At 44.9% G+C, this 25,333-nt stretch overlaps 1 protein-coding gene across 1 annotated transcript in view; it reads right to left on the bottom strand.

The window, feature by feature from the left end:
• The window catches only part of LOC115091751 (metalloprotease TIKI1-like), a 158,796-nt gene that overhangs the window by 66,050 nt on the left and 67,413 nt on the right, over window positions 1–25,333 (bottom strand). The window contains exon 2 of the mRNA XM_029601931.1: window positions 1,701–1,952. Within this exon, the coding sequence (XP_029457791.1) occupies window positions 1,701–1,952 (252 nt within the window). The remainder of the gene's footprint in view (window positions 1–1,700; window positions 1,953–25,333) is intronic.

Consider the following 25,333-nt stretch of genomic DNA (forward strand, 5'->3'; position numbering starts at 1 on the left):
ACATAACCTGACCAGCCTCAATCTCTGTCTTTACAAGGCAGCCAATGCTTTTCAATGGGAAACAAAAATGAATGAAACTAATGACATGTTTCATTCGTGGGACTTGCTCATTCATTTTCAGGGGACAACAAATCAAATGAATGGGGCATATTTGTCACGGATTGGCCATTTGTTTTAAACAAATGCACATCCCTAAAAAATATGCTATGATCCTTAGGAGAGGAAACAAATGCTTTAGATGCTTCTTTTACACTATGTTAATTGAATAAATCATCAAATTTAATAATGATTGTTATATCTTCTTTGTTCCTGAACAATTGAGTACCTTTTTGGATTCCCAAAAGCTACTAAACAACCCCTCAAAATGTAGTTAGTCTTGCTCAGACATATATTTGTTCAGTAGTTCCTTTCATGATATGCTTTTTTCCTTTGATGTTTCCTTAGTTCTCCTGTGTAATTGCACTTCCCCAGCATTGTTGTTATGGGATATGGATAGGTAACTTAGTTACCAAGTGCAAGATGATTTTATTACTTGTATATTTGCAAAATTCAATAAAGGTAAGATAATAAAAAGAAATGCTGTGATTTCAAATTTGCTTCAAAAGTCCCAAAGGGATAAAGAATATGTTGAAAAGGCATGGACACAATAAAGATCTCTTTGAGACTCCACAGTGAAGATGTCTAGATAAAGACATTCTTCAATCAGCAATCACAGATTGCACTATTCTCGCCTAGAAATGACCTAGTTCTGCTTGCCACTGAACTAGTGATTGCAAACTATGCACATCAAGATCTCATAGTCCAAAAGATCAAATGCTCATGGAAGGTTTGGTCGGACTAATACCTCTACATCCCCATTATTCTAGTGGCACAATACCCTGTCCTTGATTGATGCCATGAATATCATTTTATGTCATTTTAATGCCTGCTTAATAGTTTAGCACACACTTTAATACACTAACACGTGTGGCATGTTCTTCACTGAGAAAACAGTTCTGGCTAATGCAGCAGGACTTAAGGTAACTTCTTTAAAACTGCAGCATAGTGATGTCCTAAAGGATAGTGATTACAAAGCGATCTAGAAGTAACTACATAACAGCCAACCCAAAAGGTTGTTCTGACTCAAATTTAAAGAGTCCAGTTTTATAACATAGTGCTTAAGACTGAAGTCCATGTGTACAAAGTCTGCTTAGAAAATTATCAGGAACACGCGAATCCTGCACAGCATACACAAACATGGTTATATTTGCATGGGAGCAAGTGTAAATGTTTATGCTTATATTTACATGCATACTTTGCACTTTAGAAAGTATGCATGTAAATGGTGTCACCACCCTAACTCCACCCTGGGAATGCATAACCCCTGAGGTCATTTTTAAAAACTCTATATGCACTGCTTTTGAATTTTCAGTCCAAAAATTACTGCATATTTTTCTTTTTCCAACTTGTTTTTTTTGTCAGATCAGTTTTCCTGCTGTTCTCACTAGTGACTGAAAGCAGGTACAGTGCTGATATGCTTTAACTGGAATGGATAATCCCTAGGCTGGCTAAAGGACCACAGCAATGGATGCAGTTCTTTACATAAGGTTGCCACAGTTTTCTCAGCTTTCTTTGAAATTTTCCAGAGGTCAGTATTGCAAACTACAAAACCTTCTGTCTGAATATTAAACAATCATCACAATTAGTAATTAGTTCATTACCTTTCTTCGATGCGAACCCAGAGATCATTAAACTGCCGTAGCTTTTGCTTTTTCTGTTGTTTCTTTCTCTTCTTGTACTTCTTATCGGGTTTCTCCAGAATGATAATTTGTTCTGGAAGGAGCAGGGGAGGCAGTAGCTCTTCTTGTTGTTTGTGAGTCTTTAGAAGTGGTTTCGATCCCTGAGAGGTATATGCATATGCTGGTAAAGATGATAATGATGTTGATGTTGACATGGTTTTTGGAATCTTTCCACTAGAACAAAAATGGTTAGAAATGAAGAATAAGGAATAGATTTCATTATTTGTTAGTATATAGATAAGGAATTGATTTCATTATTTGTTAGTACCTAAAATCATATGAAATGCAGGATCCTGTGCACTATCGACAAGTCAATAGTGATAAAATGCAACAGTTTTGGAATAACCATAATTACTTTGCATGTGACCTTTGTGACTATGTGCCCTTATGTGCCATTTTGAAACCTAGTGCCAGCAGGGCAGGAGTGCATAGGAATCATTTTTGCCCCAAGCAGACTACCCCATAAATGAGGTATGCCTGGGGAGGGGGGAATAGGGGAGGAAGAAAGTGCCCCAAATTGACATTGAACAACCAACTAAAAACTTGGTTGTTCCTTCAGGCCTACCCCCATTCGCTTCCCTCTACACGAAGAATACCTAACTAAAGGTAACCGTTTATATTATCTGTCTCTCCCCCCGCTCATCCGACCTCGGTATCTCTCCTAAGTACTCCCCACCTCCTCCGAGGCGCCCCTTTCTCTCTCCACTCTCCTCTGCCCCACCCCCCAGGATCCCTTATGCCTGTGTAGCTTTCCCTTGCCCTTATGTGTCCTACTCTCCTTTGTGTTCCCTGGAACCCTCTCTTTTAATCTCTTAGGTATTCAGCTTCCCATTTCCGGCTGTTTACCTTATCTCAAGGCATCTGTTGAAGAACGCTGTTTTTGAATTTCCATGACTCCCTGTACCATGTGTTATAGTGTCTTGTACATTGTATTGCTATTTTTAGCATGATACCCTGTATTATAACTCCTCACATTAATATTTAGTTCTCTTGTAGCTGTCTTTGATACTCCTTTATATAGTCCCCGTTATTAATTCATACTTATCCCTTGTATCTATGTTTCAGTTTTTGCTATTGTTCTATGTAAGGGCCATGCCCAACAGTTCTTAGTTGTATTTAAACCGATACGATGTGCAAACGGCTATCGGTATAGAAGAAACTCCAAATAAATATAGAAACATACATAGAAACATAGAAAAGACGGCAGAAGAAGACCAAATGGCCCATCAAGTCTGCCCAGCAAGCTACGCACTTTATCCATTTTTTTCCCCTTTTTCTCTCTCCCACCTGTTACTATTGGCTTCCAGTACCCTCCAGCCCTAATTCCCCATCACCCAATTTAGAGAGCAGCTTTGAATCTGCATCCAAGTGACATCCAGCTCAATTGGGGGTAGAGATGTGAATCGTGTCCTCGATCGTCTTAATGATCGATTTCGGCTGGGAGGGGGAGGGAATCGTATTGTTGCCGTTTGGGTGTTTAAAATATCGTGAAAATCGTTAAAATCGTGAGCCAGCACACTAAAACCCCCTAAAACCCACCCCCGACCCTTTAAATTAAATCCCCCACCCCAAATGCCTTAATACTTCATCAACTTTGGGAGGGAAGTACTTACTTGCCCTAAACCAATGGCAGGAAAACCGGCACACTAAAACCCCCTAAAACCCACCCCCGACCCTTTAATTTAAATCCCCCACCCTCCCGAACCCCCCCCCCCAAATGCCTTAAATTACCTGGGGGTCCAGCGGCGGTCCGGAACGGGCTCCTGCAATTGAATTGTGTTGTCTTCAGACGGCGCCATTTTGCAAAATGGCGGCCACAAAATGGCGGCGGCCATAGACCAACACGATTCGACTGCAGGAGGTCGTTCCGGACCCCCGCTGGACTTTTGGCAAGTCTTGTGGGGGTCAGGAGGCCCCCCCAAGCTGGCCAAAAGTCCCTGGGGGTCCAGCGGGGGTCCGGGAGCGATCTCCTGCCGCGAATCGTTTTCCGTACGGAAAATGGCGCCGGCAGGAGATCGACTGCAGGAGGTCGTTCAGCGGCGGTCCGGAACCCCCGCTGAACGACCTCCTGCAGTCGATCTCCTGCCGGCGCCATTTTCCGTACGGAAAACGATTCGCGGCAGGAGATCGCTCCCGGACCCCCGCTGGACCCCCAGGGACTTTTGGCCAGCTTGGGTGGGCCTCCTGACCCCCACAAGACTTGCCAAAAGTCCAGCGGGGGTCCGAAACGACCTCCTGCAGTCGAATCGTGTTGGTCTATGGCCGCCGCCATTTTGCGGCCGCCATTTTGCAAAATGGCGCCGGCTGAAGACAACACAATTCAATTGCAGAGCCCGTTCCGGACCGCCGCTGGACCCCCAGGTAATTTAAGGCATTTGGGGGGGGGGTTTGGGAGGGTGGGGGATTTAATTTAAAGGGTCGGGGGTGGGTTTTAGGGGGTTTTAGTGTGTCGGTTTTCCTGCCATTGGTTTAGGGCAAGTAAGTAAGTTCCTGCCCTCCCCCTTCCCCCGATTTACGATTTTTTAACGATAAATCGGGGGAATTGGTATTGTATCGTGGCCCTAACGATTTTTGACGATTTAAAATATATCGGACGATATTTTAAATCGTCAAAAAACGATTCACATCCCTAATTGGGGGTAGCAACTGCTGTAACAAGCAGGCCACCCCCTTGCCCCATACTCTTACCCACCCCTGTTTTTATTTATTTATTTTTTTTGGAAATAGCAGCCCTCCATCCTTCCGCTCCGTGAAGGTGGAACACCAACTACTGGCCACTGGCATCCCGCTCCGTAAATGCCTCTGTGGCTACTGCCGCTCCGTGCAGTGTTTGAATGCCTCTGTGGCTACTGCCGCTCCGTGCCATGTTTGAATGCCGCTGTGGCTACTGCCGCTCCATGCAGTGTTTGAATGCCTCCATTTTATTCACGCCCTCTAGACTTGATGGATCCACAGTGTTTATCCCACGCCCCTTTGAAGTCGTTCACAGTTTTAGACTTCACCACCTCCTCCGGAAGGGCATTCCAGGCATCCACCACCCTTTCTGTGAAGAAATACTTCCTGACATTGGTTCTTAGTCTTCCTCCCTGGAGCCTCAGCTCGTGACCTCTGGTTCTGCTGATTTTTTTCCCACGGAAAAGGTTTGTCGTTGTGTTTGGATCATTAAAGTTTTTCAAGTATCTGAAAGTCTGAATCATATCACCCCTGCTCCTCCTTTCCTCCAGGGAGTACATATTTAGATTCTTCAATCTCTCCTCGTATGTCATCCTATGAAGATCCTCCACTTTCCTGGTCGCCCTTCTCTGTACCGCTTCCATCTTGTCCTTGTCTCTTTGTAGATATGGTCTCCAGAACTGAACACAGTACTCCAGGTGTGGCCGCACCAAGGATCTGTACAAGGGGATAATCACTTCCCTTTTCTTACTCGATATTCCTCTCTCTATGCATCCCAGCATTCTTCTGGCTTTTGCTATCGCCTTGTTGCATTGTTTCGCAGACTTCATATCATTAGACACTATCACCCCAAGGTCCCTCTCCTGCTCCTTGCACATCAGCCTTTCCCCCCCCCCCATCGAATACAGTTCATTCGGATTTCCACTCCCCATATGCATGACTTTGCACTTCTTGGCATTGAATCTCAGCTGCCATATCTTCGACCACTCTTCCAGTTTCCTTAAATCCCGTCTCATTCTCTCCACTCCTTCCGGCGTGTCCACTCTGTTGCAGATCTTAGTGTCATCCGCAAAAAGACAAACCTTACCTTCTATCCCGTCCGCAATGTCGCTCACAAAGATATTGAACAGGACCGGTCCCAACACCAATCCTTGCGGTACACCACTTAAAACCTCTCTCTCTTCAGAGAAAGTTCCATTTACCATCACGCATTGTTTTCTGTCCGTCAACCAGTTTTCAATCCAGGTCACCACCTCAGCACTCACTCCTAAGCTTCTCATTTTATTCACCAGTCTCCTGTGCGGAACCGTATCAAAAGCTTTGCTGAAATCCAAGTAGATGACATCAAGCGCTCTTCCTCGATCCAATTCCTTGGTTACCCAGTCAAAAAAGTCAATCAGATTTGTCTGACAGGATCTTCCTCTGGTGAATCCATGCTGCCTCTGGTCCATCAATTCTCCGGACTGTAGATAGTTCACTATTCTCTCTTTCAACAGTGACTCCATTACTTTTCCCACCACTGAAGTGAGGCTAACCGGTCTGTAGTTACCAGCCTCCTCTCTGTTCCCACTCTTGTGAAGTGGGACCACCACCGCTCTTCTCCAATCACTCGGCACCACTCCCGTTTCTAGGGATCTATTGAACAGGTCGCACAGCGGTCCTGCCAGCACATCTCTGAGCTCCCTCAGTATCCTTGGATGAATCCCATCAGGCCCCATGGCTTTGTCCACTTTCAGATTCTTTAGCTCTTCCCATACATTATCTACTGTAAATGGATTTTCATCTGTTCCACTTCCCTCCAGTTTCTTGTTGTGTAGAGATGGTCCTTCTCCAGGGTCTTCTTTAGTGAACACAGAGCTGAAGTATTCGTTTAATATTTCTGCCATTTCTTCGTCTCTCTCCACACATTGATCATTTCCACCTTTCAATTTCACTATACCACTTTGGACTTTTCTCTTTTCGCTGATGTATCTGAAAAATGTTTTGTCACCATATTTTATCTCCTTGGCAATCCTTGGCAATAAAATAATAAATAAATGTTAATGCATTTTGGGGGGCATTATTTATCAGGCACTATTTTTTTAAACTTTATGGCCCATGAAGGGCTAAGTGCAGGCTTCATATAGGCCACAAAGCCTCTTTAACTGTGCTTGCTGAAGCATGCAAAAATCCTTCCCTGGCCCGGCAAGAAAAACAACTATTACTCCTTTAGTTGTGGGTTATATTTTTGTGAAAATGGGCCTGCTAAACCTTTTGTGAGTGCCCATTTTCATAAAATCACACAATAATGAGCTGCTTTACATGATCTTCCATTGCAGCAGCTCATTACTGTGGGATTTAAATAAACGTTTGCAGTAGTGGACTATGCATAAAAGCATACTACTGCGAAATCTGCTTTTGCAAAAAATTTTTTGCAAAGGGGGTCATCATCAAAAATATAGTGCAAAATGCCTACATTTTAGTGCTTTTGTATGTTTCGTGCTATTTTACATGCAAAGCCCCCTTTTGTGAAAACATTTTGCACCTTACCACATTAGCCTCTTAGACAAGCTTATCAAGTCTGATTATGTGACACTTAGGTATTACTGAACACAAAATAAAAAATAAATGTGACAGACCCTATGGTCACGTCACCAGTAAGACCTGGGTGACCCTTTTGTTTAGTCATAGAATGCAGGTTAGTGTGAAAGGGAGGTATCATTCAAATGCAGCCCCTCCCTTTGAAGAATCATATGGCCATGTCCCTGAGAGTCTATATAGCAGCTCTCTACAGAGAGCTTGGAAGGCAGTCCCTTATGGTTTGTCTAGAGTTAGGAGGGGTAGAGGAGCTTCTGCCTTTATTTTTTTAGGCTCAGTCAGTGGAAGCAGGCTAATCCAGCCTGGGGATACTAACCAGGGTTGGGAGGGATTATCCTTCCAGTCTACTCCCTAGCTGGTTGGGATATCCCTCTGAGCTGTTTTCAGGCATTTGAGATTTTCCAGGTTAGGAGCCTCAAGGAGCACCTGAGAGTTTCTTGGAAGCACTGATTGGAGAACCCTGTATCTGGGATGCCAGGGATAGGGAAGACCTGCCCCTGAAGTGGTGGTGATCTGTTGTGAGGAGGAACTCTGGTGTTAATATCATTTTGGGGACAATTGACTGATCTCAAGATCCAAGAGGAGGTTTTGGCTGCCCGCCCTTCCTGTCTGAAGCAAGAGAGCTGCTTGTTTCAATGGGATCTTTCCCACTAGGGATTCAGAAAGAAGAACTAATAAGACTGTACAAGAATTAGAGAAATCCTGAAGATCTGCTAACCCTGTGTAAGGGAAGTCAAATATCACTGTGGACATGCATCTGGTGTTTCATCACCCTGGGGAGAGAGGAGAAGATGTACTCTCTGTGCCATAGACCCTTTAACATTTTTATCAGATTGGAGGAGGTTTTTGACCAGTCTACTTAAGCAAGCCCTGGAGAGTGGATATTACCCTGGCCCTGATATCTGATTCTTGCACAGATAGAATGAAGAGACTGTAAACAAATCAAGAGGATTCTGTGGTGCTGCAGTTTGAGTTAATTGTGTCACTCATCATCAGTGATAAACAGAAAAGTCCTTGATTTTGGACACTAACAAACAGTATTTATTTCACACTTACTGCACCCACTTTAAGAACAACTCCCCTCTCCCAAGGGATTACAAAAGACCAAATGGAATGTATAGAAAGGACACCCTTGTCACACTGGGGCCTGGATTTATATCTCCTGCCCCCCCCCCCCCCAAACACACACACAAAGGATCCGGTCCTGGAAGTATGTGAAAGAGCCTGCCGGTGAGAGGCTCACGCACCAAAGAGAAACAAATCTTTATGCTCTCACCTATGCAGGATAGGCACACCGGGGTGGGGGTTATACAAATTTAATTCTAAAAGTTACAGTACTGATTGTTAATATCTACTTTGTCCCATACATATTTTAAACATATCACACTAGCCAAATTCCTTAATATAAATGTATATTAATTTACAGTTTTATATCAGTGCATTATGTTTCAGTCATACACAGATCATGATTACATTTTTGCTAGCAAATGTACAAGAAATAATTCAAAATAGCAGTCCAACCAAATAAAGATATTAAGTATTCCTCTCACCAAATCTACATGGCAGCAAGCCTCAAAGATAATTCAATTACTCTTTTAAAATTTTCTATTTATAATTTCACAAATGAATACAGAGAAACTTAAAAAGAAACAGTGGCTGGAATAATCCAAAATACATATATTCCAAAAGAAGAGTAATAAATCACCTGCACTAGATGGTATACACCCCAGAGTTCTGAAGGAACTAAAAAATGGAATTTCAGACCTATTAGTAAAAATTTGTAACCTATCATTAAAATCATCCATTGTACCTGAAGACTGGAGGATAGATAATGTAACCCCAATATTTAAAAAGTGCTCCAGGGGCGATCCGGGAAACTACAGATCGGTTAGCCTGACTTCAGTGCCAGGAAAAATAGTGGAAAGTGTTCTAAACATCAAAATCACAGAACATATAGAAAGACATGGTTTAATGGAACAAAGTCAGCATGGCTTTACCCAAGGCAAGTCTTGCCTCACAAATCTGCTTCACTTTTTTGAAGGCGTTAATAAACATGTGGATAAAGGTGAACCGGTAGATGTAGTATACCTGGATTTTCAGAAGGCGTTTGACAAAGTTCCTCATGCAATGTTTCTGTTAATTGTGAACCGATGTAAGGTTACTAAACAAATGTCTGTATATAAAAACTGCAAATAAAATAAATAAATGAGAGGCTTCTAGGAAAAGTAAAAAGTCATGGGCTAGGTGGCAATGTCCTTTTGTGGATTGCAAACTGGCTAAAAGACAGGAAACCGAGAGTAGGATTAAATGGGCAATTTTCTCAGTGGAAGGGAGTGGGCAGTGGAGTGCCTCAGGGATCTGTATTGGGACCCTTACTTTTCAATATATTTATAAATGATCTGGAAAGAAATATGTCGAGTGAGATAATCAGATTTGCAGATGATACAAAATTGTTCAGAGTAGTTAAAATCACAAGCAGATTATGATAAATTGCAGGAAGACCTTGTGAGTCTGGAAAATTGGGCATCAAAATGGCAGATGAAATTTAACGTGGATAAGTGCAAGGTGATGCATATAGGGAAAAATAACGCATGCTATAGTTACACAATGTTAGGTTTCATATTAGGTGCTACAACCCAAGAAAGAGATCTAGGCGTCATAGTGGATAACACATTGAAATCGTCGGTTCAGTGTGCTGCGGCAGTCAAAAAAGCAAACAATGTTGGGAATTATTAGAAAGGTGAATAAAACGGAAAATGCCATAATGCCTCTGTATCGCTCCATGGAGAGACCACACCTTGAATACTGTATACAATTCTGGTCGCCGTATCTCAAAAAAGATATAATTGCAATGGAGAAGATACAGAGAAGGGCTACCAAAATGATAAGGGGAATCGAACAGCTCCCCTATGAGGAAAGACTAAAGAGGTTAGGACTTTTCAGCTTAGAGAAGAGACGGCTGAGGGGGGATATGATAGAGGTGTTTAAAATTATGAGAAGTCTAGAAAGGGTAGATGTGAATTGGTTATTTACTCTTTCGGATAATAGAAGGACTAGGGGGCACTCCATGAAGTTAGCATGTGGCACATTTAAAACTAATCGGAGAAAGTTCTTTTTTACTCAACGCACAATTAAACTCTGGAATTTGTTGTCAGAGGATGTGGTTAATGCAGTTAGTATAGCTGTGTTTAAAAAAGCATTGGATAAGTTCTTGGAGGAGAAGTCCATTATCTGCTATTAATTAAGTTGACTTAGAAAATAGCCACTGCTATTACTAGCAATGGTAACATGGAATAGACTTTTCTCAAGGAAAAATACTTACATACTTTAAAAAATTCAAAAGTATGTGCCATAAAGGCAAGCCCCTTCCCAGTCCTACTGCTGAGAATGCCTCCTCTGTGGATAAAGTTCTTCATATATGAAGTAATTTTCAAAAGGATTTATATGCCTAAAACTGAGTTTACACATGTAAGCATACTTTACACTGGTAAATGGGCTTTTGAAAATTGCTGAGCCCTTTTGTACAGGTAAAACACTATTTTAACTGTGGAAATGGCTTTCAAATTATCCTCAGAAAGAAAAAACAGTTTTGTAGCAGTCAGATACAAGCCCTCAAGCAAACTTGGAGGGCATTTCAGTGCCAAACTGTACATAAAATAAATTATACTTTTATATACGGTAGGTAATAACAAAATAAAGAAAACGATGAAATCTGAGTCATAATCTAAATATAGCAAGTGACAAATAACCTCATTAAGGTTATGTTGCAGCTGGGTAAGAAAGTGAACAATTATAATGCTAGGAATAAGATCTAAATACTTCATAGATTATTTTTTCATTTCACAGAAAAATATTCAAGGTAGAATATTCATTTTAATAGTAACTATTTTTTTCTAGTCATGAAAGGTGGTAAGGCAATTAAATTCTTGATCTTGTTTAATCCTTTGGGTAAGTTAACCCTTAAATACTTTAAAGAACACAAGATCATTTGAAAGAAAACTCTTAGTTTCTCATTTTATGTCAGGGAAAACCTTAATCTTTAATAACCCAGTTTTGCTTATTTATCTTGTATGCAGAAATATGAATGTAGAGACCACTTGGGGTCCCCACTAGATGGTCCCTAGTTCCAGCCCTTGGGAAGTCAGCTGCAAAGGGACAAACCATAGCATCTCCCCAGAGTTTGTCTGGAATTGGATATCACTCAGGCACAAGAGGAGGCTAGATCACATAAGAAGAGGAGGGCAGATGTAGTTTGCTTTTCAAAGGGAAGGTTGTGTTTCATGTGTGCTCTCGAAGTTAAGCCCTAGTCTGACAAAAGAGAAGAGTAGTACATGCTTGCTAGTTCCTGTAATAGGGCTCGAAGGAAAAAGCACATTAAGAGGGTTTTTTGCAGTTTTTCCAGGTTCCCTATATTTTTTGACTTGTTCCATTCCTGGCAGGCAGAATCCTCTGCTCAGGGTGGTTAGGAGAAGACTGTGTTGCAGCCCCCATTGTGAGAAGAGATCCTGATTCAAGTTTGTATTTTTCCACCTTTGGAGTATTTTTCTACTCCCTTCCTTTCCCTTGAACTGGAGATCTTGAATAACTGTCTCCAGTGCAGGCCTTTCATGCTGGGAAGCCAGTTGCTGTCTTTTGAAGAGGAATCATCAAGGGAGAAACATCAGGAGACTCCAACCAGATTTTCTCTCCCAGGACACAGGATACTGCCACAGGAAGTTCAAGATTCAACATGGACCTCAGGTACTGTGGGAAGGGATCTGGTCATTGTTAGGATTCCCGAGCCACCTTGAGATAATCATCTTTCCTTAACACGGAGGATACCCCTGTCCCAAGTCCCTGCCTAGAGGGACATTTCCACAGATTATTTATTTATTTATTTAACAGTTTTATATACCGACCTTCATAGTAAATAACCATATCGGATCGGTTTACATTTAACAAGGGGTATAACTGGAGTAACAATTCAAGTGAACGAAGATAACAATAGGTAGGAATAAGTCAAAGTTACAATCAACAGGGGAAGAGAACTTGGAAGCTTGCAACAAGCTGGAAGGAAGATAAGGCAGGAAATAAATATAACGTATTACAACGTATTACCAAAGATTAGCAGTCAAATCATGTCTCAGTAAATATGGGAACACTGAAAGTATCTATATACTATGGCGTAGATTTTAAAAGGCCCGTGGTTCCCAGCATGCGCACATGGACATGGCTATTTTATAACATGTGCACATCGACACGTGCATGTTATAAAATGTGATTCCATGTGCGAGCGGGTTGGGGGGGCTGGGAGGGAACTTTCCTATACCCCTATCTACCCTTCCTCCCTTTTCCCCTCTCCTCCCCAATCCCTAAACTAAGCCTAATTAGAGGTTTTTTGGTTTTTTTTTTTAAACTTACCTGTTCCTTCGAAGCAGAAGTAAGCTACCAACGCGCGCTTCCCAAGGACAGGGCATAATGGCCGCTGTCCTAGCCAGCCCCTGCCCCCGGCCCGCCCCTTTTAGCTGTCCTGGCAATTCTGCATGTATCAAGAGTTATGCGCCTGGCTGGGCCCTTTCGAAAATGCGCACAGGGCCCAACCACACGCATAACCCCCAATTTTACGTGCACGGACCTTTTAAAAATCTGCCCATTAATGTTTTGCATCTATTAATTCTTTGCTAGGAATTACTGTAAATTATAATTTGAACACCCCTCCAGTGAGTCCTGCCTGGTTTGTAAGTGGGGCCTGCCCCAAAGAGCTATGGTAATACATACGCACAGGAGAACATTACTGCCTGGCCCAGAAGGTTAGTCTCACCCACATTCTGGGGGACTCAGGAAAGGGGAATGAGAATTGTGAGGACTTTCCAAGTTATAAATTCTTTTATGGCCCTTCAGGATGTGTGCCATCCTCCAAGAAAGAGTTACATAAACAGGCAAAGCTCAAGGGCAGTAGAAAGTATAAGGAATTGTGTTTTGAAGATAACTATGCCATGATATTAAAATGTTGCAAATTCGAGTCCTGTGAGTGTTACAAAGTAAAATCGTGTAAAAGAATAAAATTTATGTACGTTTTCTATCTTGGGGAAGTGGCGGGAGAGAGGACATGCATTGTGATCATCTGGCAAAATCACAGATGCTTGCGGCGTGCAGCCAGTAGCTGCCTATAAAAATGGTGACATGACGCTCACCTTAGCACAAGGAGAAGCATGTGGTAACTGCTTCAGTCAGCAGCGGAACACTTGTGGCAGGTCTTGCTCGTGCTGAGACAACAAAGAAAGCAAATTCACCCCAACAGCAACACTCCATTCAGGAAATTTGATGGCCACATCAAGAGAAGCTTTTCCAACCAGAGGGGAGGATGGAAGCCTGCTGTCACAAAGCGAAGGGGGAAGGACTCTGGTTACCACCTCATCAAGAGTCAGCTCCACCAGCTCGGCGATTGTGATTACAGGATGCCTGATGGTCAGCAGGATGGGGCCAGTATATGAACCGCTGGAACGCCCAAGATTCTTCCAATATCGGGCCCATGGCAATTATCCATAGTGGGCTGCAGATCATCAGCAGTGGTAGAGGAATGTGTGGAGTGCCATGCAGACAAGAGGCCTTAACCAGTTACACTTCATTGCTACTGTTGCAGCACCAGACTGTTCACCAAGCCTACTACCAGCCCGGGGCCAGCTGACATCACCGTAATGGGCCCGAGATTATTTGGTGCCCTGGAGAAGGTGATGCAGGAACCCTGTGCTGGCCTTACATGCCCTGTGGGGTCCAATAGTTGCTGTGGCAATAGTGCAACTCCAGAGCCAGTAACCAACATGTCTACTTCGCAGCAGTTGAGCCCTCCAGCTCTCAGTAAAGATGCAGAGGTGTTAGCTTTGGGGCCCATTTTCATATTCAAGGAGGCCCCGGATGTGGTAGTAGAGGCCATGCTGGAGGAACCTGAAGAAGCCACAGCTGCGGAAAAACAAACTCCAATCCGTGGGCAGAGCAGTTAGAAGTGCAGACCCAGGTAGATGGAACAGGAGACCCTGCCAGCAGTGTTAAAAGCTGAGGATGGGGACTTCTTCAGCAAAATCTAGAAGCTGCCTGACTGGTGGCTCAACACAGTGGGTCTGCTGAATCAGTACCCTTTGAGGGCCACAGACTAGGGGCGAAGACTCGCTTAATGGATGAACAGTCTATCAGTTCCCAATCATCGGCAGGATGAGATCATCCAGATGCCGCAGCAGTGGAGACAGATAGGAAAGCAGTATGGCAGGCAACCTCACCAGGGCTATCGAATATTTTACAGTGGTGACCCCCAATTGCAACCTACTTACACAAGGGACCCTGAACCTTTTGTGAAATATGCAAGTTGGCAACGGAAACAGCTGTGCCAGTCTCAAGGTTAGGAATTTGCTCTGCGGGGGAGTTTCTCTCTCATAGTGACTCTCCATCCCTACCCTCATCCACATCTGATCAACCAGGGTCGTATGCAGCAAGTGACTTGTCTAGACAACTAGTCTGGGCCTGAAGATGACCTGCTGGACCAACCTGTGACCTGGCAAATCAGAGACCAGTTGTGTGTTGATCCTAGCTTGCTATCATCCTATAAAGATGTGCATTGAGAGCCTCACAAGCTGAGAGATTGGTGTGGAGGAAGGTCCATGCCATGCTTGGCCTGCACTACCCATATGTGCCAGTCTATGTAATGAATTTCATGGAGGAGCAGAGAGCGGCATGGACTACTGAATATGCAGATAAGTGCATTATAAAGAATGCTGAAAATCCATCATTTGTGCAGTCCCATCCAGACTACTAGAGAGAGACAGAAAAATTGCCAACATGAAGCTGCGGCGAAATGTGTTAAAACATGCTGTGGTCTACCAACACAGGAAAGGCGGTCAGAAGAAGCACTCCATTGATTGCCTTTTACCCAATGGCAAAACCATTTAAAAAAACCAAATCCAGCACACTACGAACCAGCTCCTGTGCCTCAAACTCCACCCGAGTGCAAGGAGGAAAAGTTACCCTGAGTGGTGGGGAGTTCAATCCTGAAGAATAGTTCCAGATACCAGACATAATGAACTGGACATTTATTTGTGTTGTGTGTCTGTGTTCTCTTACAGGTACCAGTTGGGGTGCCCAGTTCCAGATTAGGCCTAGCTGGCCAGTTTTGGTTAAACAAGGAATGTAAGTTGACCCTTATGAGAAGGCTGGACTGTCTGAAAGAGGATCTCTTCTATCAAGATGACGACCTGGTCTTTCAAGCAGTCATAAAAGATCTGAAGAATCCAGCAATGTTGTGTCACAATATGAACTGTGATATACGGTACCCTTGGTGGGAGGGTGAATAATGATTTTCTGTTTTAAAAAGAATACACTTAAGTCCTTAATGTGTTCATTCTATATTTGAAAAAAAGAAAAAGTTTGTTTGTTCAAAGAAAAACATTTATAAAACCATTCTAGAAAAATATAAAAAGCTATAAAATGAAAAAGTGGTGTTCTTTGATTAATCAATGTATTAACTGTTTATTCCTTTCTTTAAGTTGGAGTCTGGATAAATCTGAATATCTGAGTTATGCAGGTAATTTATCCAGATAACTTTACCATGTTCAGATACACCTACAGATAGGCTCCCGATTTATCCAGGTAAATTTTATCTGGGTACTGACTTAGCTGTGTAAACTTTAGTTGATTAGAGGACCTGGAAAACTTAGCCCCTAGAGCTAAAGGGAAGAGGAATAGACTAGTGGTTAGAGCAGAGGACTACGAACCAGGAAACCAGGGTTCAAGTCCTGCTGTCGCTCCTTAGATTGTAAGCCCCTGGGGATAGAGCTGGTCAGTCATCCAAGGAAGCACTGCCTGCCTCTCCCCCCCATCAGCCATATTACCTACATCACCCGGGGCACTGGGCAACCCAGTAATAGGTCTGAGGGGAGCAGTGAGATAAATAGACTAGGGGAAGAATAGGTTTAGGGCAGGGAATGCTGGGCAAGGAAAGGACCAGGAAAGGGGTACAGGTATGAGCAGAGAGGGGAGGGAGTCACTGCACTACACATTGGGGTCGATTTTTAAGACCTGTTTGCGGTTCCCGGTGCGCGCACATGGATGCACCTATTTCATAATGAGTGCGTCAGCACATGCATGTTATAAAATTCTGGCCTTGCACGCACATGTGTTGGATTTTCATGTCCATGCGGGCTGGTGGCCAGCTCCGCATGCAGGGAGGGCAATTTTAGCAAAATACTCGTGGCAACACAATCGACCCTCCCCCAGTTCCCTCCCAATTGATCAGATTGGGAGGGAACTTTCCTACTCCTAACTCTATCCTTCCTCCCTCTTCCCCTCTCCTCTCCTCTCCTCCCCTCCCCTAAACCTAGCCTAACTATCCCCACATTTTTTACTTTCCTATTTACTGCTCCTCCGGAGCAGAAGTAATCTCTGCACTGGCCGGCTGCTAGCATGCGCTTCCCCGGGACAGAGGCTAAGGACGCTGTCCCGACCTGCCCCTGCCCTGCCCAGATCATGCCCCCCCCCCCCGGCTCGCCCCTTTTGCAGGGTCCGGCACTTTTGCATGTAACGGGCCCGTTATAAAATGTGCGCGGCACACGTAATCCCCCCCCGGTTTTTATGTGCGTGGCCCTTTTAAAATTGGGTCGTATATGTTTTTGTTTAACAGGTAAATTCCAAGTTGGTAAGGGGCAAGGCATAGGTCCAGAGTGAGACCTGAGGGAAGAAGGTACAGCCTATAGAGCAATATCCTAATCAGCTACAGCTGTCGGCTGGCCTGAGGAAGAAATGCTGTGACCCATTCCCTCCCTCCATGCCCATCTGTTTCTCAATCCTACCATGCTCCCCATGTGTCTATTTCCCTTTTCCTTCCCTTTTGTCTCTGTCCCCTCTGTGTCTCTCCCCTCTTCTCATCCTGTACCTCCATCTGTCTGCCTAGTTCTCCACCTTTTCCTCTGTGCCTATATCTGTCTGCTGCTCACTGCAACCCCTCTCTTGGGTCCTGACCCAGCCTGTTGTGAAGGGTGGGGGACCAAGAGGGTCACTGCTACAGAAATCCTTGGAGCCACTGCATGATGAGGGCTCTGCTGTGCCCCACCTCCTCCTCTCCCTATGCTGTCCAATCACAGCAGAAGATAAAAGGTAGTGGGGGGGGGGGGGGGGGGGGAGGAATACAATGCAGCTCTCCTCTGAGAGATTTTGACCCTGACTGTCTCTCCCTGTAACTAAGAAACTGTGGAGGAGAGGAAGAGCCACCTGCAAAAACAGACTTTTAGCATCCGGTCAGTACTTCTGACATTGCACAGCATGCTGAAAACCTGGCTATCCGGACCAAACCTGGACAGTTGGCAACCCTATTTGTATGCACATGGTAGTGCCTCTTTCAGTACTGAAATAAAGACGGCAGGAAATTGGCAATCTATTATTGTAGGAAATTTTCTTCATTCTTTATTTCACTGCAGAAAGATGCATAACTATAAATAGTTGTATGGTTATCCATCTTCTACCATTGAAATAAAGACTGAAGAAAGTTTGTAATCTAGGAACCTTTCTTTATTTCAGTACTGAAAGATGGACAACTATAAAACATTTGTATGGATGTGCATCTTTCAGTATTGAAATAAAGTCTGAAGAAAATTATTAATACAGCTTTTAGGCTATATATCTTTCAGATGTAAATAAAGATGTAAGAAAAAAGTAGTAACTTCTACTTGTGGCTTTTTTAAGGTGTTGTCTCTCAGCAAGCATCTGAGGGGGACCTTCGCCACCCCCCTGAGGACATCCAAGGGGATTTCACACCCCCCCCCCCACCCCACTGCGGACTAGAACTTCTAATGTCAACTTAGTACAAAAAGGTTTGCCCACCCATGACCTAGAAGACTAAAAATGCTTCTTATTACCAGATCTGCTAGCTAGCTGCTCCACTAATTCCAAATATTCTTCCAATTCCATGTAGAAATAAAGGTCAACAACAGCATATAAGGTGATACTTTTTATTGGACTAACAATCAGGCTGGTACAGTAAAGTGTGCGGGAAAACGGGCACCAACTTTCCTAACGCGTGCCCAGCCACCTCTCCTGGGCACGCGTTAAAAAGGAAGTGCTAGGGACAATAGCACGCCCCTAGTGCCTCCTTAGCAGTGGAAGCCCAGGAGAGGTGGCTGTGAGCAGGTTTGAAAAACGTATGCTCAATTTTACGAGTTACCGCTTTCCTAACCTGACCCGCCAGCAGATTTTCTTTTAAATTTAAAAAAATATATATTTTTTTTAACCTTTTGGTTCCTCTGACTTAATATCACTATGATATTAAGTCGTAAGATATACTGAAAAGCAGTATTTTCTGTACACCTTTTTGGGATGCTTAGAAATTAACGCCTGCGGGCAGGCGCTAGTTTCTGAGCGTAAAATGTGCAAATCGGCACAATTTTTTTTTCTGTATCCCAGGCAAATAGCTAATAGCCTCCTCGACAGCATTTGCATGTGATAAATGCGGTTAGGTGTTTTTTTTTGGGGGGGGGGAGGGGTTTGGATGTGCGTTTTGGACTTGCTAAATCCCTTATTGTAAAAGAGGTAGTGGAAGCGCATCCAACCACAGGTAAAACAGTGCACACAGCTGAGGGCACTTTACTTTATCGGCCTGAATGTATTTTTTGATTAGTTTTGGGAGTTACTAATTTACAAGGTCAAAACAAAAAGAGTAGCTACAGGAGAAGATATTTGAACATACAGGTGAATCACAGATTACATTTATAGGGAGACCCTCTATTATTTCTGCCTTTTTATGAGACTGTTGGACGTAAGGAAGGCTCTGGATGGGAGAGACAACAGACAACAGAAGTTGTCAGTATGTCTGGTTTTTGGGAAATGTTAAATGTTTGTGCATGCAATAATACTAGTTGATCAATGATGCCATTTTTTGTATGGGAGAACTTATTCCCTGATATAATGTGTTACTGGGGAAATGTGTGTATGTTCCCTTAAAGGTTTTGGTTTCTCTAATTGGTTGTTGAAAGAGAAGTATAAAAAAATTGGTTGCTGAAAGAGAAGTATAAAAAAGAAAAGTTTTGGTGGGAATCTGCCTTTTCTTCCCCTGCCCTTGCCCATATAGGGTAGGATTAGGGACCTCCAGATATGTAATCAACTGAAGCACCTAACCAGTGGGCTGGGAGACCCAGGGGACCTCTCAAGCAGAGTGGGACCTTGCATGGGCTCTTCCCCTCAAGGAGAGAGGCCTGAGGCCAAGAAATAACTTTTTAAAACTGGCATTATATTGGCTACCCTCCAATCCTCAGGTAAAGTGGCAGATTGTAATTATAGTTTGCTGATAACCAGTAGCAGGTCTATAATTTCATATTTGTGTTCTTTCATAACTCAGGTGATTTGCAGCTATTTAATTTGTCTGTTTTCTCTATTACCTTTCCCAGATTCATAGTGATTTACTTCAGTTCCTCTGAAACAACACCTACAAATAAGGGTTCCAGTGTGGCTATCTCTCCAATATCCTCTGCAGTGAAGAACAAAGCAAAAAACAATTTAAGGAGCAGATATTCAGCAGCTATCCAGCTGTACAAGTTAGCCAGATAAATCTATCCAGTTAACTTGGCTGAGATATTCAGTAGCGTGGCTGCACCACTGAATATACTTGGCTATCATATAGATAGCCATATAAGTTTATATGGTTAACTTTAGGACAGCTGAATTACAGTACTACATTTATCTGGCTAACTCAGCTGTACCATGCTGAATACTGGCACTTATCTGGCTAAGCTGGCCTACCCATTGAAGGCCAGCAGCATGCCACAATGAGAAACTAGTTCTAGTAAAGTATCCAGGAAAGTCTGGGTGATTCCAAAGGGGAGAAGGAAAACATGATTTAATGTCATAGCAGCAGAGATGGGAACAGGAGGGAAGGGTTAAGTTGGCCATCTTAGTTGGTGATGTGATTATTAGGAATGTAGACAGCTGGGTGGCTGGTGGGCATGACGATTGCCTGGTAACATGCCTATCTGTTTGAAGGTAGTGAACTTCATGTGTCACTTGGATAGGATTTGAGACTGTCTGGGAGGAGCCAGCTGTCATGGTACATGTGGACACCAACGACATAGGAAAATGTGGGAGGGAGGTTCTGGAAGATAAATTTAGGCTTTTAGGTAGAAAGGTGAAGTCCAGAAACTCCAGGGTAGCATTCTCTGAAATGTTTCATGTTCTATGCACAGGTCACCAGAGGCAGACACAGCTCTGGATTTTCAATGCATGGATGGAACAGTTCCCCTATGATGGAACAGCTCCCCTATGAGGAAAGATTAAAGAGGTTAGGACTGTTAGAGACAACTGAGGGGGATATGATAGAGGTGTTTAAAATATTGAGAGTTCTAGAATCGGTAAATGTGAATCGGTTATTTACTTAGAAACATAGAAATGATGGCAGAAGAAGACCAAACGGCCCATCCAGTCTGCCTAGCAAGCTTTCACACTTATTTTTCTCATACTTATCTGTTACTCTGACCGCTGAGGTCAGGGCCCTTATTGGTAACCTTTTGGTTCTAATTTCCTTCCACCCCCGCCACTGATGTAGAGAGCAGTGCTGGAGCTGCATCAAAGTGAAGTATCAAGCCTAATTGGTTAGGAGTAGTAACCTCCGCAATAAGGAAGCTACTCCCACACTTATTTGTTTACCCAGCCTGTGCAATTTAATCCTTGTTGGCTGAATATAAATCCTCTTTTCTTCATTCCCCTCTGCCGTTGAAGCAGTGAGCTGCGCTGTCTGGGGTAGATTTTATAATTTTGTGCGAGCGTGTACTTTTGTTCGCACACCAGGCGCGAACAAGAGTACGGGGGATTTCAATAGATACGCACGAAGCCATTAAAATCCAGGATCAGCGCGCGCAAGGCTGCCGATTTTGGGCAGCTTGTGCGCGCTGAGCCGCACAGCCTGCCTCCGTTCCCTCCCTTCCCCTCCCTTCCCCTACCTAACCCACCCCCCCCCGGCCCTATCTAAAACCCCCTCCTACCTTTATCGCCGGATTTACGCCTGCCAGAGGCAGACGTAAATCTGCACGCGCCAGCGGGCTGCTGGCACGCCATCACCTGACCCGGGGGCTGTTCCGGAGGGCGCGGCCACTCCCCCAGAACACCCCCGGGCCGAAACCACGCCCGCGCCATGCCCCCGAAACACCGCATCACGACCGCCACGCCCCCCGGCACGCCTCTCCATGCAAGCCCCGGGACTTACGCGCGTCCCGGGGCTTGCGTGAGCCGCTGAGCCTATGCAAAATAGGCTCGGCATGCGCAGGGGGGGTTTGGGGTAGGTTTTCGAGGGGTACGCGCGTACCCCTTTGAAAATCTACCCCTATATATATTCAAAGTGAAGTATCAGGCTTAATTGGTTCGGGGTAGTAACTGCCGCAACAAGCAAGCTACTCCCACGTATATTTGTTTACCCAGACTATGGAATTCAGTCCTTGTTGGTAGTTGTCTGATTGTAAATCCTCTTATCCTCATTTCCCCCTGCCATTGAAGCAGAGAGCTACACTGGATATGCATTGAAAGTGAAGTATCAGGCTTATTTGTTTTGGGGTAGTAACTGCCATAACAAGAAAGCTACTCCCATGCTTATTTGTGAATGCAAGTCCTTTTTCCTACATTTCCTCTTGCCGTTGAAGCATAGAGCAATGTTGGAGTCGCAGTAACCGTGTGTATGTTTATTGAATAAGGGTATTAATCACCAGGCTGACATTCCTGCAAGCCTCCCCCATGCCTCTTTTCTTCATTCACATCCTCAAGACTTTATGGATCCATAGTGTTTATCCCACGCCCCTTTGAAATCCTTCACAGTTTTGGTCTTCACCACTTCCTTCGGAAGGGCATTCCAGGCATCCACCACCCTCTCCGTGAAGAAATACTTCCTGACATTGGTCCTGAGTCTTCCTCCCTGGAGTTTTAAATCGTGACCCCCTGGTTCTGCTGATTATTTTCCAACAGAAAAGGTTTGTCGTTGACTTTGGATCATTAAAACCTTTCAAGTAACTGAAAGTCTGTATCATATCACCCCTGCTCCTCCTTTCCTCCAGGGTATACATATTTAGGTTCTTCAGTCTCTCCTCATAAGTCATTTGATGAAGACCATCCACCTTTTTGGTCGCTCTTCTCTGGATAGCCTCCATCCTGTCTCTGTCCCTTCGGAGATATGGTCTCCAGAACTGAGCACAGTATTCCAGGTGAGGCCTCACCAAGGCCCTGTACAAGGGGATAATCACTTCCCTTTTCTTACTCGATATTCCTCTCTCTATGCAACTCAGCATTCTTCTGGCTTTAGCTATCGCCGTGTCACATTGTTTCGCCGACTTAAGATTGTTAGACACTATTACCCCAAGGTCTCTCTCCTGCTCCATGCACATCAGCCTTTCACCCCCCATCGAATACATTTCATTTGGATTTCCACACCCCATATGCATGACTCTGCACTTCTTGGCATTGAAACTCAGCTGCAATATCTTCGACCAGTCTTCCAACTTCCTTAAATCCTGTCTCATTCTCTCCACTCCTTCCGGCATGTCCACTCTGTTACAGATCTTAGTATCATCCGCAAATAGACAAACCTTACCTTATATCCCATCTACGATCTTGCTCACGAAGATATCGAACAGGACTGGTCGCAACACCGAACCTTGCGGCACTCCGCTAGTCACCGCTCTCTCTTCCACTGCCTCTGGTCCAGCAATTCTGCTGCTTGTAGATAGTTCACTACTCTTTCCTTCAGCAGCGACGCCAATACATTTCCCACCACCGAGGTGAGGCTAACTGGCCTGTAGTTTCCAGCCTCCTCTCTGCTCCCACTCTTGTGAAGAGAGACCATTGCCGCTCTTCTCTAATCTCTCGGTACCTCTACCGTTTCCATGGATCTATTGAACAGCTCATGCAGCGGAGCCGCCAGCACATCTCTGAGCTCCCTCACTATCCTGGGATGAACCTCATCAGGCCCCATGGCTTTGTCCACTTTCACTTTTCCTAGTTCTTCCCATACGTTCTCTTCCGTAAACGGAGTTTCATCCATTCCATGCCCCTCCAGTTTCTTGTTAACTAGCGACGGACCTTCTCCGGGCTCTTCTTTAGTGAACACCGAACTGAAGTATTTCCTGGTGTGTAGCCAGATGGACTCAGAACAAATGGGATAGTATCCGCGTGCTAGCAGTTGGAGACGGATCTGACGTCAGCACAGAGGCGTATATATCCCCACAGGAAGCGTAGCTATTCAGTAATTTCCGTCTCCAAAGCAGTTTGGAGTGCCTGCACGCTAGTTGAGCGTGCTTTCCAAGACTACTTTAATTTTTCTCTTTTCTTATCATTCTAGATTCGTTTTTCCTGTCTATTCGACTTAGAGCCCCGCGCTCCTGCGGTAGATACCCACGGGTTCCTCCCCCAGCGAGCTCCCGGGGTGATTACCGTGCTCCCCCGGTGGGAAAGTCCTCGGTCCTGCCGAAGCGCGGCAGTGACGCAGTCCGCGTGAGGTATACGAGGCCCTCGGTCCTGGCGTGGACGAGGTAGCGGGTGCATTTCCTCAAATTGCGGTGGTGAGGTGATCCCTTCCCCCACAGCCGGAGACCGCCTGTGTTCCAGCCGGGAAGCGCCGAAGCTGGTAAGGAGTACGTCTCTTCCTACGGGTCTCCGAAGCGCAGAGGATCGGCGGCGTGGCACGCCGTGGAGGACGCCCTGGTTGGGCCTTGCTCAGGTACTCCGCGCCCGTAATAGGCGCGGCTTTCTTCCTCCTTGGCTTTGTTTCGGTGTATTGCTGACCGCTTCTTACTGAAAGCTTATTGAATGCCTATTGAGAGCATATTGCTGGCCGCTTATTACTGAAAGCTTATTGAATGCCTATTGAGAGCATATTGCTGACCGCTTATTACTGACAGCTTATTGGATGCCTATTAAGATCATATTGCTGGCCGCTTATTACTGAATGCTTATTGAATGCCTATTAAGAGCATATTGCTGACCGCTTATTACTGAAAGCTTATTGAATGCCTATTGAGAGCATATTGCTGGCCGCTTATTACTAAAAGCTTATTGAATGCCTATTGAGAGCTTATTGCTGACCGCTTATTATTGAAAGCTTATTGAATGCCTATTGCGAGCATATTGCTGGTCGCTTATTGCTGAAAGCCTATTGAGGGCACATTAAGCGCTTATTGCTGCCGCATATTCCTGTTGAGCGCCTGTTGTATTCAGCGCCTATTGCTGCCACTTATTATTATTGAGCGCCTGTTGTATTCAGCACCTATTGCTGCCGCATATTATTATTGAGCGCCTGTTGTATTAAGCGCCTATTGCTGCCGCATATTATTCTTTAGCGCCTGTTGTATTGAGCGCCTATTGCTGCCGCATATTATTATTGAGCGCCTGTTGTATTAAGCGCCTATTGCTGCCGCCTCTTATTATTGAGCGCCTGTTGTCTTAAGCGCCTATTGCTGCCGCCTCTTATTATTGAGCGCCTGTTGTATTAAGCGCCTATTGCTACCGCATATTATTCTTGAGCGCCTATTGTTCAATGGATCAGAAAGCTGCAGAGTCTTCAGCGACGGCGCCGCCTGCTTCAGGCATTGCAGCCCTTGGCCTCTGCTCAGCATGCCACCTTAGGGCCACGCGCAGGGATGAGCCAGATTCTCTGTGTGCCCAATGTGAGGGGGCCGTACGACCCTCGGGCCAGGACCTGTCTCAGCCACGATTTGTGGACAGTTCCCCAGGGGCTACCCCGGAGTTAGGGGGCAGTCTCGGCCAATCAGGCATCCCGGGGGAGCTTGTACCCCGGTGATTAGAGGCTGCTTCCATTTCCTGGGTGGATCTCTTTAAGGGAATTCATGCTTTTGTACAGATGCAAACGGCTGCCCATCCAGGCCCTGCGGTTCCTGCTGTTCCCGTAGTTCCTGCGGTGGCTGCGCCTGCGGCGGCTACTGCAGTAGCAGCTCCTGCGGATCCGGTTCCTGGACCATCACAACCTTATCGCAAGCGGGACTTCCCACCGATGGATAGCCCAGATCAGTCAGACCAGGAGGTCTCACAGGACGAGTCCGAACTCCCGGACGAGGGGGACCTCCCTCCAGGGACTGAGCCATATCGAACCATGAGTCGGTTCTTCCCTAAGGAGGATCTCTCCGACCTGGTGTCTCAGTGTCTGGCAGAATTGGATATTACAGGTCCCAGCGCTTCGGTACCTTCTGCGCAGAACCCCCTGCTGGAAGGTCTTCGTCCTACGGCCCGCCATTTTCCATTCTTACAGGCGGCGCAACAACTGATCGATTTAGAATGGGCGGCACCAGCGGCTGCCTTCAAAG

Source organism: Rhinatrema bivittatum, chromosome 1 (genome assembly GCF_901001135.1).
Source record: "Rhinatrema bivittatum chromosome 1, aRhiBiv1.1, whole genome shotgun sequence".
NCBI classification, from domain to species: domain Eukaryota; kingdom Metazoa; phylum Chordata; class Amphibia; order Gymnophiona; family Rhinatrematidae; genus Rhinatrema; species Rhinatrema bivittatum.